Source organism: Cryptomeria japonica, chromosome 2, assembly GCF_030272615.1.
Source record: "Cryptomeria japonica chromosome 2, Sugi_1.0, whole genome shotgun sequence".
Lineage (NCBI taxonomy): Eukaryota > Viridiplantae > Streptophyta > Pinopsida > Cupressales > Cupressaceae > Cryptomeria > Cryptomeria japonica.
In genome coordinates, this window is record NC_081406.1 from 633,701,309 (window position 1) to 633,715,389 (window position 14,081).

At 39.7% G+C, this 14,081-nt stretch overlaps 1 protein-coding gene across 5 annotated transcripts in view; it reads left to right on the top strand.

Moving 5' to 3' along the window:
* Window positions 1-14,081, top strand: part of LOC131046890 (protein OPAQUE1) — a 274,106-nt gene that overhangs the window by 6,162 nt on the left and 253,863 nt on the right. For 4 of the 5 annotated variants that reach the window (XM_057980707.2, XM_059216792.1, XM_057980706.2 and 1 more), the window contains 6 exons: window positions 604-732; window positions 1,029-1,172; window positions 1,445-1,590; window positions 1,714-1,870; window positions 2,029-2,087; window positions 2,479-2,523. In XM_057980707.2, coding sequence (XP_057836690.1) covers window positions 604-732; window positions 1,029-1,172; window positions 1,445-1,590; window positions 1,714-1,870; window positions 2,029-2,087; window positions 2,479-2,523 — 680 coding nt within the window. The remainder of the gene's footprint in view (window positions 1-603; window positions 733-1,028; window positions 1,173-1,444; window positions 1,591-1,713; window positions 1,871-2,028; window positions 2,088-2,478; window positions 2,524-14,081) is intronic. The other variant, XM_057980708.2, reaches the window with a different exon arrangement.

The window sequence follows — 14,081 nt, forward strand, 5'->3', positions numbered from 1 at the left end:
GATTTTTGAAAATGGACATTTTAGGAATGATACCATCTTTCTTTGTGTTGAGCATCTTAACTTTAAGGATGCCAATATTTATGTAGACATTTCATTTTGTAGGAGAAGGTATGTATTTTCTTTAGACTTTGAAAATGGACGTTTTAGTAATGATACTATCTTTCTTTGTGTTGGGCAGCTTAAGGATGCCAATATTTATATAGACATTTCATTTTTGTTGGATTGCACTATTGCTGTTTCAATTTTTTCATACGAAGTGAGAAATCCTAGACATAAGCTGTGGCTACTACTTGTAACTTTCATTATGTGTGAAAGCAACAAAGAGAATTTCACATTCTTGATTATATTCTGCTTTATTGATTGTAAAGAAATGTTTTGAAATCATCAAGCAAATTTCATGTTCCTGTCTTAGACTGCTGTCCATATGGCAAAAGTTATCTAGTCTTGAGGATTTTATTCTTGAAATCCCTAAACAACGTAATTGAATTGGAAGCATTCCAAAGTTAGTTCCCTTTACAAAATTGTTTTTCTAAAGGCTTGGCCTCAATAGAACTATTTAATTTTGCGGGAGAGAGTTTTCACTGTGACATGTCTTTTGAACAGTTTACCAAAGCGAATATTGCTATTGGATCAAAAGTATGGGTTGAAAATAATGGAGTTGCATGGGAGGAGGCTGATGTAATTGAAATTGATAATGGACAAGCTAAAGTTCTTACAGCCAGAGGACTTGTGGTATGTGGGATAGAGTGATGCTTTCCAAGCTTATAGTTGGTTCATTCTTAAGTAGTGCAATTGTATATCTCATAAGAATATAGATTTTATTGACATCATGCATGTTTCAAGGTTCGTCTTTCACTACCATGTGTATCATCCTTTCTTGCTTTTGCAATTGGTGTGCTTGTATAATCTTTTTTTTCCTTGAATAGTTTACACTTGTAGACAAACCATTAATATATTTTTGTACTACCTTTTTTATTTTTCAAAGACAATATTATCAGAATCTTATCTTGTCATTACCTTGTTTGTAGTTTTATACTCCCATTTTCAAAATGCATCCTAGAGATCCAGATGCAAAACATGGAGGAGTGGATGATATGACTAAATTGGCCTATTTGAATGAACCGGGTGTTTTGCACAACCTTGCAAGAAGATATGAGCTCAATGATATATATGTAAGTGTTACACTAATGTGGCATTTCATATATTTTTATTTTGACATAGATAATGCCTTTATCACTTAACTTCTGTCCTTAATCTCAAAACTGGTGTAATACTATGCTTTTGCAGCATAAACAATAAAATTCTATACAATGGAAATCAAGTGATTTGATCTTATATATATGTTCTTTAATGATGTTTTCATCTTATTCTGTTGTACCAGTTAATTTTCCTATATAGTATTTTCCTTTATTTTGAGCAAATATTCTTTATTCCATTTTGACAGACATATACAGGAAGTATTTTGATTGCTGTAAACCCTTTTACAAAGCTACCACATCTATATAATGTCCACATGATGGAGCAGTATAGGGGAGCAACATTTGGGGAGTTAAGTCCTCATGTTTTTGCAGTTGCTGATGTTTCTTACAGGTAAGTATGGCATTTTGCCGATTTAGTATGATCTCATTCTCAATGTACATTGATGCAGTGTTTGTATTTAGGTATGCTCATTTTTACTTTTTGGTTCTCATTTTTTTGGTTTATAAAATTAAGGGCAATGATAAATGAGGGGCGTAGTCAATCAATACTGGTGAGTGGTGAGAGTGGAGCTGGAAAAACAGAGACAACAAAACTCATAATGCAGTATTTAGCTTATATTGGTGGTCGGGCTGCTATGGATGGCAGAACAGTTGAACAACAGGTTCTTGAAGTATGTTGTTATAACCTCCTCTGCCAGGATTTTTGAAAACAGTTAGCTCAATGCTTATTCTTTCTTTCTTTTGCAAGTGGTTCTTATTCTATTTAGGATATGCATAGTTTAAGATTGGATTTTAAGACATTTGCTCCCATGAATTTTCTTGGTTACAGTCTAATCCACTCTTAGAGGCGTTTGGGAATGCGAAGACAGTACGCAATGACAATTCGAGGTAAAAATGATCTAAATAGTGTATTCATATTGGTATGGAGGCAGATCACCAAGGCGAAATCTAGTATAGATGTACTCAAATCATTCTTATCTAATCAAATATTCTGTCAGACAGTAAATTTTCAAACATAAATTGAAACATTCTTATATTTAGTTTATGAAAACATATGCCAATGTACTTTATCTTTGTATTGATTTGAATTTATATCAGAAATGCATGCTGAGAACAGCATAGAATTGTCCAAGTTTGACATAAACTTCAACCTTTTATGTGGACAGAGGAGGTTAGAAACTTATGAAAACATAAAAACATTGTAGTGCTTGAATTATTAAAAATATAAGCTATGGGTGCATCTGAGGTATATGGACAATAATGCAATATATTATATCAGGAAATATTGGAGGGGCCATTACAAAGAGGTTCATCTTTTTATAAGGTATGTGAGAGATGTAGCCAATAATAACTTAAATAGCTAATTTTCATAACGTACCACTATTCACCAGGGTGACTTTATTACTAAATGTAAGCCTAGTTGTCTCACAAGCAAGGAAGGTATTTATCTCACTGTTGAGTTTTTTTGATATATGTTATGCAACAAAACAATATGAATTTGAAAGATAAATGCTTACTGCTAGCTAAAGCAAAGACCAACAAATCCACACCAATAGGATAGGATTAAATGAAACTAATGCTAATAATGAAACCACACTGTAAGATTAAAGAAAGTAAATAACTTAGAAGTACAAAGAGTTACTTGCCAAGACGAAAGATGGTTGCTAATAAAAAGCACAACACCAACCTTTACGATAATTCACTTACCAAAATCATACACGATAACACTAACTCAACTTGAATGTTTGGACAACAATCTCTGCAGCATAAGTCTGATTTCAACTTTCATTAAGAATTTTTTTGTTTGAAGCATTTACACATAGACTTATAATAAGAGCTTTTAGGCATTTAAGAATAACAATAAAATATCTTGAAAAAAATTGCTTTAAAATGAACCTATCCTTAGTTGCAGGAAAATTGGAAACAAAACTACATTAAAGCAAACTAATCAAATAATCTTAATAAAATACAAATAGCTTGAATTAGATCCTAATCCATTGCTACGAAGCAGAACACTAGAAATAGCTACCATTGGATGCAACCATTCCTAAAAATAGCAATTTGCACACAAGCAACCATTTTAGATTCTAACAATTTGGCATACCTTCTAGAGCATTTGAAGAATGACAAATCCCTAATTATGATGAATCCAGTGACACCCCAGCATGACAACATGCTTATCCTTTGAATTTGAAACCTTAATGCAGAAGCACTGTGATGCTTTGATTCTCAAAAATCTCCCTCCGCTAACAGTAAGTCAAGTCAGAAAGATGAATTACTCTTTGTTGTTTGTCCCAGGGTTTTGGTATATATTTTGATCAACCAACCTGCTGGAAATAGCAAGCTGCTTGGAAGCAAGAAACATTCAGTGGAGAATCTGAGGAGATTGCTGATAACTCCATGAAGCACCACTGCTGCTCATTAAAAAATTCCACAACTGATGCTAAAATGTCCTTAAAATCCTTCAAATAAAATGGAAAAGCAACATTATTTCTCTATGAAGGACAAAGATGAATTGCCTTGAACTTGAATGACAAACAATGAACTGCCTTCATATAGGTGGTTTATCCTTTCTTTGCATGCCTAAGACTTACTTTTGCCTTCATCCAACTGAATATAGAATGGAGCCTGGTTATCTTTTGATTGGATAAGCAACTCATTCATGACAGTTACATTCATAATTTCCAAATGTCGGCCTCTAAATTGGTATATAGGATGGAGATTAAAAAAACACTTCAAAGATCAGCAAAAGCAGCAAGTACAAAATCTGACATCGTATCTCAAGTCCATTGTAGTACAACTACCCTACCCTTAGATGTGGTTCATTCTTCTAGAAATGTAGTTCTTGAGGGATATATCGAAAGAGGAGTCATCAAGAGCATTCATAAGTATTAGTCATATGGAAAAGTGACTGAAAGATGGGTTGAGCAGATTAAAACAGATGCGTCCAATCTCATTGAAAAAGCCAAGATAATTTATGATGAAGCAGAAGCTAGAAAAGACACAATTGAAAGAGCTAAGGAGTGTCAGAAAAGAAGAGTCAGTTTGGAGAGGGATTCTAAAAGACCTCAAAGAGATGATGGAAATAGATGCTAGTATCTTGGTTGCCAAGAAAATATTTCCAGATATGGAAGAGAATCAATTAGAATCTTGGTTTTAGAGTGTGGAGTGGAAATTTGTAATAATCAATCAAACCTCATTAGAGCAAGAAAATCTTGTAGTGACTTGCGATCAGGTGAAAACAAAGGTTCAGAGTGACCTCCTCTTGCTCAATCCAAATGCATAATTAACGGATGTTCAAACTATTCTGAAGAACTTCCAGGACATGATTGACAAATAATTGTTTAACAAAGAAGTTTTCCATAGAGACAATGAAAAGATTAAGTAACGTTTTTGTAACTTTAGATGCATTTTGTAGCTGTTTATCTGATTTTTGTCTTGAATTAGATGGAATTCAGAAAAACCAAGCTATTTGAAGGTTAAGGATGATTGATGTTGTTATCCCCAAAAACAAGCTCGTTGCTCCAGCTATGAAATTCTTTAGAGCATACAAATCAAAGTCTTCACTTTATCAAGATCTAGTCTTAATGCAAGGAACTTCTTCAAAGAGAATCAAAGAAAATACAAAAAAAAGAACAAGAGGCATCTTAATGACTGGAATCTACTTGTCTGTTTCCTTAGTATAACATAATCACAAGTCATAATTTTAGGATCTTGAATTAATGCTATTGTAAGATGACTTGTGTAGCCTTTTGTAAGTAAATTTAAGAAACGAATTCAATTTCCAAGAAAACTAGGTAAATCCTAAATATATATATAAAGGGTTCTAACTTTTCACAAAAATGTTAAAGTTTGGATCAGATCAGATACAAAAACAGTTTTTTTTTGTACTTAGTTCTTACTAACCTATATGTCAATGAACTCTTGAATGCAGGTTGCTGCACATATGAAGGGAACACAACTTAATGCATAATTTATATGAGAGTCTGCTGTATGAGGCAGATCGATATCTAAAAGGCTTGCACTTATAATTACTGTACTTGCCTTATTAAACTTGAATTGCACCATATTATATACCTTACGGTATAGGCATGTCAATGGACAAACATACCTCTACGTACGTGGAGACATGCCTCTTCATTGCGATGTCTCTACACCTAAGGTTTGTGCAAAGCAACGATATCTTAATCATTATTTATTCGGTTTAATATTCAACCACGATTTCTCTTATTGTTTACTATTTAACGATTCTTCAAATCGTTAATCATTATTGTTACGTGCAACAACGATTTCCATAATTGTTTTGAAGGAGATCGACTTAAGTCGATATGCATGATGATAAATATATATCGGATTTCTTTATAAGAAAAGTCGATTCATATTGATCAAATGAAATGATCAATATAATTGACACTTGTGGATACGGTGCTCATATTCTGATTTGTATAGACAATAATACATATTCGCTATGTATGTATATAGATATTTGTATATATAATAATAATAAGGACACTCATTACAAACACACACACACACACACACACACACACACACACATATATATATATTCATATCAACGATAATATGCATTACTTATACATATGAGACTTCTCCGACCGAAGCTATAAAACATCAACAAAAAAGCTTTGTACAAGGGACTTTGAATGGTATTGTTCAACAAAGTAATAGAAAGCAATTTTGGATGTGGATTCAATTTTTTCTCTACGTGTCATTGTTAATTTGTCATATGTCTTGTTGACGACGACCTTTGTTGTGCAGTGTATTATTTGTGGGAAAGAGTGTTTGCCCTCTCGGGTGAATAACTTAAAGCATAAAGTACGTAATGCAGAATGATAATGCCATCGATCTCAGACAAGTATAAAATATGTTATTCCATTCATAATTCGTTCTTTTTTCATAAGTTACATTCGGAAGTATATAAAGATACCGAGGGGGTGCGAGAGCCAACTGTTGCATCGCAACTGCCACCCCTCGGTTGCCAACTAACCAAGACAATTACAACTTAATTAACTAGTTTTATTTCCGTGTACAATATTGCCGCCAACATCATCCCCCCCAAAAGAAAAGAAGTCGTCTCCGGACGACTTAATACAAAATAGAGATGACATTAAACAGAACTGCTAATGCCAGTTGAGCCCGAAACTTATACACCTGCTGCGTCCTCGCTTAAAAACCCTTTTCTGCTACCATCCTATGCTCAAGTGCGTATTTCACCATTAGTGCTTCCTTTGACATCACAATCCTCCTGTGCCTAAACCAAACTTGTCTGCAAAACATGCTTTTCAGTCTCAGCCTCCACCAACTGCTACTCAAATGATACTGTCTACCTAGCCAATTTGTCCTCGATAGCCACTAGCGTTGCCCTCTCGGCATCCAACTCCTGGGTACGCTGAGCTAAGTCTCACGCTAGTACTGCCTCCAACTTGGTGGTCAACTCCTCCCGAGCCCTCTCTGCATCCACCAAGGCAACCTCACGTCCAGCCGAGACATACTCCAAGTTCCTCAAAGTGTACCTATCCTGCCTGGAGGTGGCCACAACCCGCTGGCACAAAGGCTAGGAGACACCTCAAATCCTCCATCACACTCCCTAAAGGCTAAAAACTGAATTGAATAACTCCCCGGTGTCATACAACTGCGCGGACCTGCAATGCCTTCCCTCAAACTCTGGTTGTTCCCAACCTCCAAATCCGTCTCCCTCTACGGCTTATGGCTTCCCCGCCAATGCTTAGCTGCAGGCTTCTTTCTCACAGTACAGACAACCACAACACTTCCCGTGACATCTCTAATGCCCTTCGCCCAACTCCAACAAGTGTATTGTAGCTCAAAAATAAATTGGGGGTTTGGGGGCAACGCCCCCAACGGGGTCAAGGGGCAGCGCCCCTCGCGGGGTTCGGGGGCAGCGCCAACACCAATTTACAACCTTCAGAACCACACGAAAGTCCATGGCGCGCATCATTTCTGTGATATTTTATGATGTCAAAACCCTTCTTCTACACTCTAATATTTTCAGTGTCTAGGCTCCAAATGTCATCGAATAATTTTTCAATCTGGTCGTCGTCTTTTTTTTTTTTCATCGTAATGTCCCCGATGGCACCCCAGCCATACAACCTCCCCGTACGGTCAACAACAGCACTGGCACCTCCAAACAACACTGGCACCTCCAATCATACGGCCACCTTCCCGTGCGGTCAACACCCTCCACCATACGGCTGTGTTTGTTTGTGCAGGGGTTGCGTTTATGTCTCCATGCTCCGCGGCAGTGGTGTTTTCCACCGCACGGTGGTGGACGTGCTACCGTACGATGGTTCCACTGCCGGTGGTCCCACTGTCGGTGTTGCCACCGCATGGTGGTGCCGGTGGTCCCACCGCCGGTGGTGCTACCGTACGGTGGTTCCACCGTGGCTTTCTTCTTTCCTTTTTTTTAAATTTTTTTTTTTTTTTTTCAAGTCGTATGGTCAACTGCCGTACGGACCCATACGGTCGTAATTTTTTTTTTTCTTTTCAATTTCCTAATTTAGTTGTCTAGAGAGTCTTCGGCTTGAGTCCCCTATCTCTAGGATCACCCTTCATCCTTCTCGGTTCTCCTCGCCCAAGAGTCTCCCGCGTTGGTCCCGTGCCTCTCAAGTTGCCTGCCTAGCCTCTTGAGTCCCCTTCCATCCTCTCGGGTCCCCCTCTGGGCTCTCAAGTGTCCATTCGACCTCTCGGGTCCCCTGCGCGCTTCGCGTGGTAGGGTTTCAATTTGGGCCTGTTGGTGGCCAATCTATTTTCAATGGCCATTTGAAGACCTGAAACCACAAATTCTACAGGGACCACGGTCTCCTTCTCGTACATAAGAAGAAGAAGAATAGTAAAGATTTTGAAAGCTGCGGCCTTCCACACAAGGTTCTAATCGTTGCCGACACAATTGATCTTCAGATTATCTACGTCACCGAGGTTTGGGGCGTCTCTCTTCCAATATTCTATGTATTCTGGCAGGTACACCTCTGTTACTTGCTCTGGTTCCTCTACTTCGAGCCTGTAGCTCTGGAACATTTCATAATCCTCCATCTGCCAGTGGAAGAGCCCGTTCAATGACCTTGTCTCATCCTTGGAGCATTCTCCTAATTTGAGAATCCCTTCGTCGTTGGGCTCCCTGTAGCCCGGTCCTTCGTCCCTCGGGTAGCCTTTTCCTTCACCCTCTGATTTCGAAGATGATGTCAATTCCTCGCCAACAACCTGGGTCCTCAGATCAACGGTGTACTTCCGCCCTCCTTTCTCCATAGAAAGGGTGTTCTTTTTCCAGTCGTGGTTCACCTTTGTTGTAACCAACCACCCTCTGCCTAAGATGGCGTCATACCCCTTCTTCTTGAGTGGGATTACCACAAAATCTCGTATGAAAGGTTGCGTGCCGATGGTGACCGGCTGGGCCATCAGGGTGCCGAGTGGCTTGATGCCGTGTTGGTTTGCACCTACCAAGTTGAACGTGTGTGGCCATAGTTTTGGCTTCCCCAGCTTCTTCCACGTATCCTGTGGCAGTACATTCACCCCTGAACCTCCGTCCACTATGGTTTCTTTGAGGATAGCCCCGAGAATTCCCATCTCTACTACAGCAGGATGCTGACCACTATTTAAGGCCAACAACATTGGGTCAGCCGAGGGGCTGACCGGAACTTCCGCCCGTGTGGCACGCAAAGGTGCCTGCGCAATGGTGTGGCATTGTTTCTAGAAGGTCCTTTACCCTTATAGGTACTTCCATCTGTAGTACTTGCCCAATGATGTTATTTTCCACTTCCGTACGGGATGATGTACTCGCCACCTCGTTGTCCCGTCGTTCGGTCGTCATCTCACGTTCAATATTGGCCTTTGCCTCTCGTAATCTCTCCTTCTCCGTACGGGGGTCGGGATAAGTGGCTTTTTTCGTCTGGGCGCGGGTGATCGCCAGTACTGCTTTCTTACCAGTCTTCTCAGCCTTCTCAATGTTGAGGAGATTAACCCCTGCCTGTGGGCAATTTGCGTCCTCATGGTCGCCTGGCCCACACCATCGACAGAGGTACTGAGGGGTGGCTTCCTTCCTGCAATCACGGGCGAAGTGCCCCCACTGATTACAGGCCCTACATTGGATAATTGGCCGACCCTTGGCGTCATACTGGATACGGCTTCCGTTATTGTTATTGTTGCTATTCCTTCCGTCGCTGCGTCTGTTGTCCCGGTAACCTCCAGATGATGCCATTGTGTTGGTTTGCTGGGCGGTACCCGCTGGTGCGGATGTTGTGGCTTGCTCCGTGAACAACACTTGGCTCATTTGCGTACTTCGGGTTTTCATGTTGTATGGGCACTCCTTGGTGGAGTGTCCCATCACTTGGCAAATCTCGCAGAATGCCTTCTTCGGGCAAGTCCCCTTTGTGTGCCCCTCCTCTTTGCACTTAGTGCACCATATGTCCCCTTCGGTCCGACTGGTGCTTCTCATTGTTTTGAATTCCCTCCTCATTCGCTCCATGTCTTTCTGGAGCGCTTGCCCCCGTTTGCCAGCCTTGCTGTCACTACTGCTTTCCTGGACGAGTCCTCTTCGGATGAGCTATCCTTCTTCTTTTTCTTCGATGTCTTGGTCTCGCTCTCGAGATCCATCACTCTATTGTATGTGTCTTCGTACGATGTAGGTGGAACGATTTTCATCTTCTTTCGGAGGGAATGCTTTAGTCCCTCCACGAACCATCGCTTTTTCAACCCATCTGCTGGTTGATTCTCCATTTTTCCCAATAGTTCCTTCAGCCGCCGACTATAGGCTCGGATAGTCTCGTTCTTGTTCTGCTTCGTTCCATAGATCTCAGTGACTATTTCGTTGTCATCTCTCAGGAGGCAGAACTCTATCCCAAACTCCTTCTTCAGGTCGGGCCATGTGCCGACTTTGGCCTTATCCATGTCTGAGTACCAGTCTATGGCCACTCCCCTCAAGGTTGCTGGGAATTGTGTTACCCATTCATCTTGATCGGTAACACTGTTTGTTGAACATATGGTTTCGCACGTTCGACAATGGTGAACGGGATCCTCCTTCCCGTCGCCATTAAACTTTGGTAGTTTCTGTTTACTTGCCATTGATGGGGGTCGTCTCCCTTGCGGTGGCTGTTGCTATGTCTGAGCCCTTGCGCCGCTTCCTCTAGCGCCCGTGGTGTGTCCTGCGTGGGTGACTGGTGGTACCGTGTTCTGCCCGCCGTGCGTCGCACCTACAGCTGTACGGTTGCCCTCCCCTTCGCTCTCACCCGCGCCCACTCCTGGTTCCCGTTGGTGATCTTAACTCCGTTGTGTAAGGGATAAGTTTCTAAACTGATCCCGAGTCTCCTCGACTAGATTTCACCGTAACCTTGTTTCTTCCAGAAACTCTTCGTGGCTCTGCGTCCTACGATGCTCTGGCGACGTGTAGAAATTTCTGTTGGCTTCTGCACCCTCCGTGAGACCTCCTTGGTTCCCCTCGGGCCACCCTTCGGCAGGTCGTCCTTCGGCAAGTTGCCTCAGCCTCCGTCTACGTTCTACTTGCTGTTCCAGAATCAAGGCCCTCTGCGCGGCCTCCCACTCTTCCGTTTCTGCTTTTTTATTTCTATCTTTATTCAATAGGTTGGGCATTAATTGTCGCACATTTCCATAACTCACAATACATAAATCAAAACACGTCTTTATTAATTCATTTCCCCCAATACAACTCGTGTCACTGACACTTTTATTTGAATATAAAAAGTTCAAGGTTCAATTCCCTCCTGGCTTGGCGCCATCTCGTTCCGTTTCCCGTCGGTTGTTCTCTTCGTAGCGTTGTAGGATTTGTTGTCGTCGCTCTTCTTGGGCAATCTCCTCCAGGCGGGCCTGTTGTGCCAGCGATGCCTGTGCAAGCAACCGGGGGAGGTGGTTCATCAACCGGTTTACTGCCGGGCTAACCTCCAGCGCTGTCCACATGGCATTTGGTGGAATTTCCGCCTCCGCCGCCTCTCATCGGACATAGGTCTGGATGGCTACTTGGAGCAAAATTGAAAATTCTCTCGTTGTCGAGTCTTCTCCTGTGTAAAGTTCTGTTCGCGCGTCGTCGGCCTCTGGGTTTATTTCACCAACGGGTAGGCCCATCGTGTCCGTACGCCATCCGTGTCTTCCGTTCCTGAGTACGTCTAGGCAACGACGCCAAATGTTTGCCCTCTCGGGTGAATAACTTAAAACATAAAGTACGTAATGTAGAATGATAATGCCATCGATCTCAGACAAGTATAAAATATGTTATTCCATTCATAATTCGTTCTTTTTTGCTAAGTTACATTCGGAAGTATATAAAGATACCGAGGGGGTGCAAGCGCCAACCGTCGCATCGCAACTGCCACCCCTGGGTTGCCAACTAACCAAGACAATTACAACTTAATTAACTAGTTTTATTTCCGTGTACAATATTGCCGCCAACAAAGAGTAGTAACATTTTTAAAATCATTTACTAAAAACATATTGGTTTTTTGGTAGCTAGATTTAGATATGTTGAAAAGTTCAGAGGTTTCTTTAAATTTCTTTGCTAAGTTAGCATCTTTCTTTTCCTTAAGTACTTTCTGGTAAAAAGTACCTTTAAAATCCAAATTATCAATCATACGAGGGAGCTGCCCCTTTCAAATTCAGAGGAAGATTGCGATCCTTTAGCAATCTCTCCAACTATTGGCACACTTAGTCATTTTCCATTGGGTGAGTCGAGGAAAACTCTTGAGTGACAAAATCATTTACCAACATATTCACATTTTGTTTCTTTTGGAGCAGATGCACTTTGAGTGATCCAATTCTTTCATAGTTATGTCCAACTTGTGAAATTCTTTGGATCATTCTTTGCAAACACGAATTGTACTTGGTGAGTCACCAATTGCAAGAATTTTTGATGGCGAGTTTGACATGTCTATTAATGGAGTTTGAGCAGCATGTTCTTGCCAATTTTTGGTGTCAAACTCATGTGAGTATGCATGAGTACTCAACAAGTACGATGCAGAGACATCACAAGATATGGATAGATACTGAGAATCCCTTTTCTTTTGTAGATTCCACAAGTTCCCATGGCACCCTCACAACATTTTTAGAAATGTTTTATATATATTTACAAACATGTACACACATTTTTTAGTTTTTTAGCTGGTATTTGCAACCCTACCTAAAATATCAGTATAAAACCAACCTTTTTTGCATAAAATTTATTTTATAAGGAATTAAAGTATTTTTTAAAGTTGTTGAGTTTATTCGAGTCAGAAGGCCTTCGAAGTTCGAGTATGTGAACTATGCATTGGATGATTATCTTTTAGTGATTTGTATCATATTTTTTGCATGTAGGTTAGCTTGCTATTATATTTGGAGCATATTCTCAATGTTGGAAGCCTGGAGTGACTGAATTATTCTTTAAATTTATAGTTTTCTTCAACATTTGGTCATCATTTTTTCTTGGGACTTATTATGTTTGGGAGCGTATTGGTTCATATATTTAGAGTATGATTAACTAGTTTTCACTTAGACTTTGGTTGACAAGGATCTGATCATCTTTTGAACTAAACTGACAAACAATATTTTCACCTCTTTTGGGGGATGTTACGTAGGGGTGATGGAATAGATTTATGATGGTTAGAACCACAATGCTTTGTTGAATGCGCACAAGATGCCTATCTTTGGATGTGTACATATTGATATGGATGAACGATTTTCCACATTGCACAAGCTGGCGGAGTTAACTAAAGGTCATTAGGTGGAATTTGAAGCCTTTATCTTTGGGCTTGAATATCTAACTTCTTCATGGCCCCTCCAAATTTAGTTTGAGGGGGGAATGTTAGAATATATAAAAGTTAAGACCCATTTTGTTAGGTTCCTTGGCATTATATTCATCTTATTTGGGTCATATTTACCTTTGTATGGAGCTTACATGTTTTAGCTAAGTTATCGAATTGGTGGAAAATCCTTGCGTATTCGGTACGATGCGTTTCTGAATCAGATTTGGAAACAAAACGTTTGTGGAATCAGGCAAGGTATGCTATTCTTGAGGTGGATTCATTTTGAATCATCAACAAACTTACCTAGCTGATTCCAACTCATGCAAGGGGTTTTCATAGTGTTTCTAGTGGTAGATAAAATTTATTATATACTTTCTTTAATTGTCTTACCATAAAATATATGATTGGAATCCTAAACAACAATATTTTTTAATGTATTTCCACAAGCAGTAGCAGATGAGGAAGACTTTGATGACATGGTTTGCATGCGTGCCATGGGACAACAACTCTTCTATTTAGGTTGCACTTAAACATTTCTCTCTCCCATTGCTTTGCTCGCTGTCGAAATATCTATTGTCTTCCATCTATTAACAACCTCCTATTGGGATGGTGGGAGAGTAGTCTAAATGTTGTCTTTGAGATGAGAGTTTTATTTTTCTCTTCTTCAATTAAACTTAAGGTAATAGGACTCTATTTAAGTTTTAATTTATTAAAATTTTACTTAATTTCATATCGTTTATTTTTAATAAGCTTACAATCATTTTATTGAATTATATTGTTTATTAAATTCAAACTTAAATTAGTTATATTGAATTATATTGTAATGTCCCCATCCTAGAAGTTACACCATTAATGTTTCACAGGATTCTTTAGTTCTGAGAAGTCTCTAAAAAAAGACAAAGTTAAAAAAGGATAGACAGTTTGAGTATGGTGAAGTCTGATGAAAACTATCGACTTCATGAAAAAACAAACAAACAACGATATACAACATGTTTGAGAAGGATCTATATCATGGAAGAAGATTAATAATAATCACAACAACTATTATGATTTATAAAAGCCAGAAGACAAAGGTTAATCATTGGTAATAACTTAAGGCATTGATAATATTAAGCATATCACT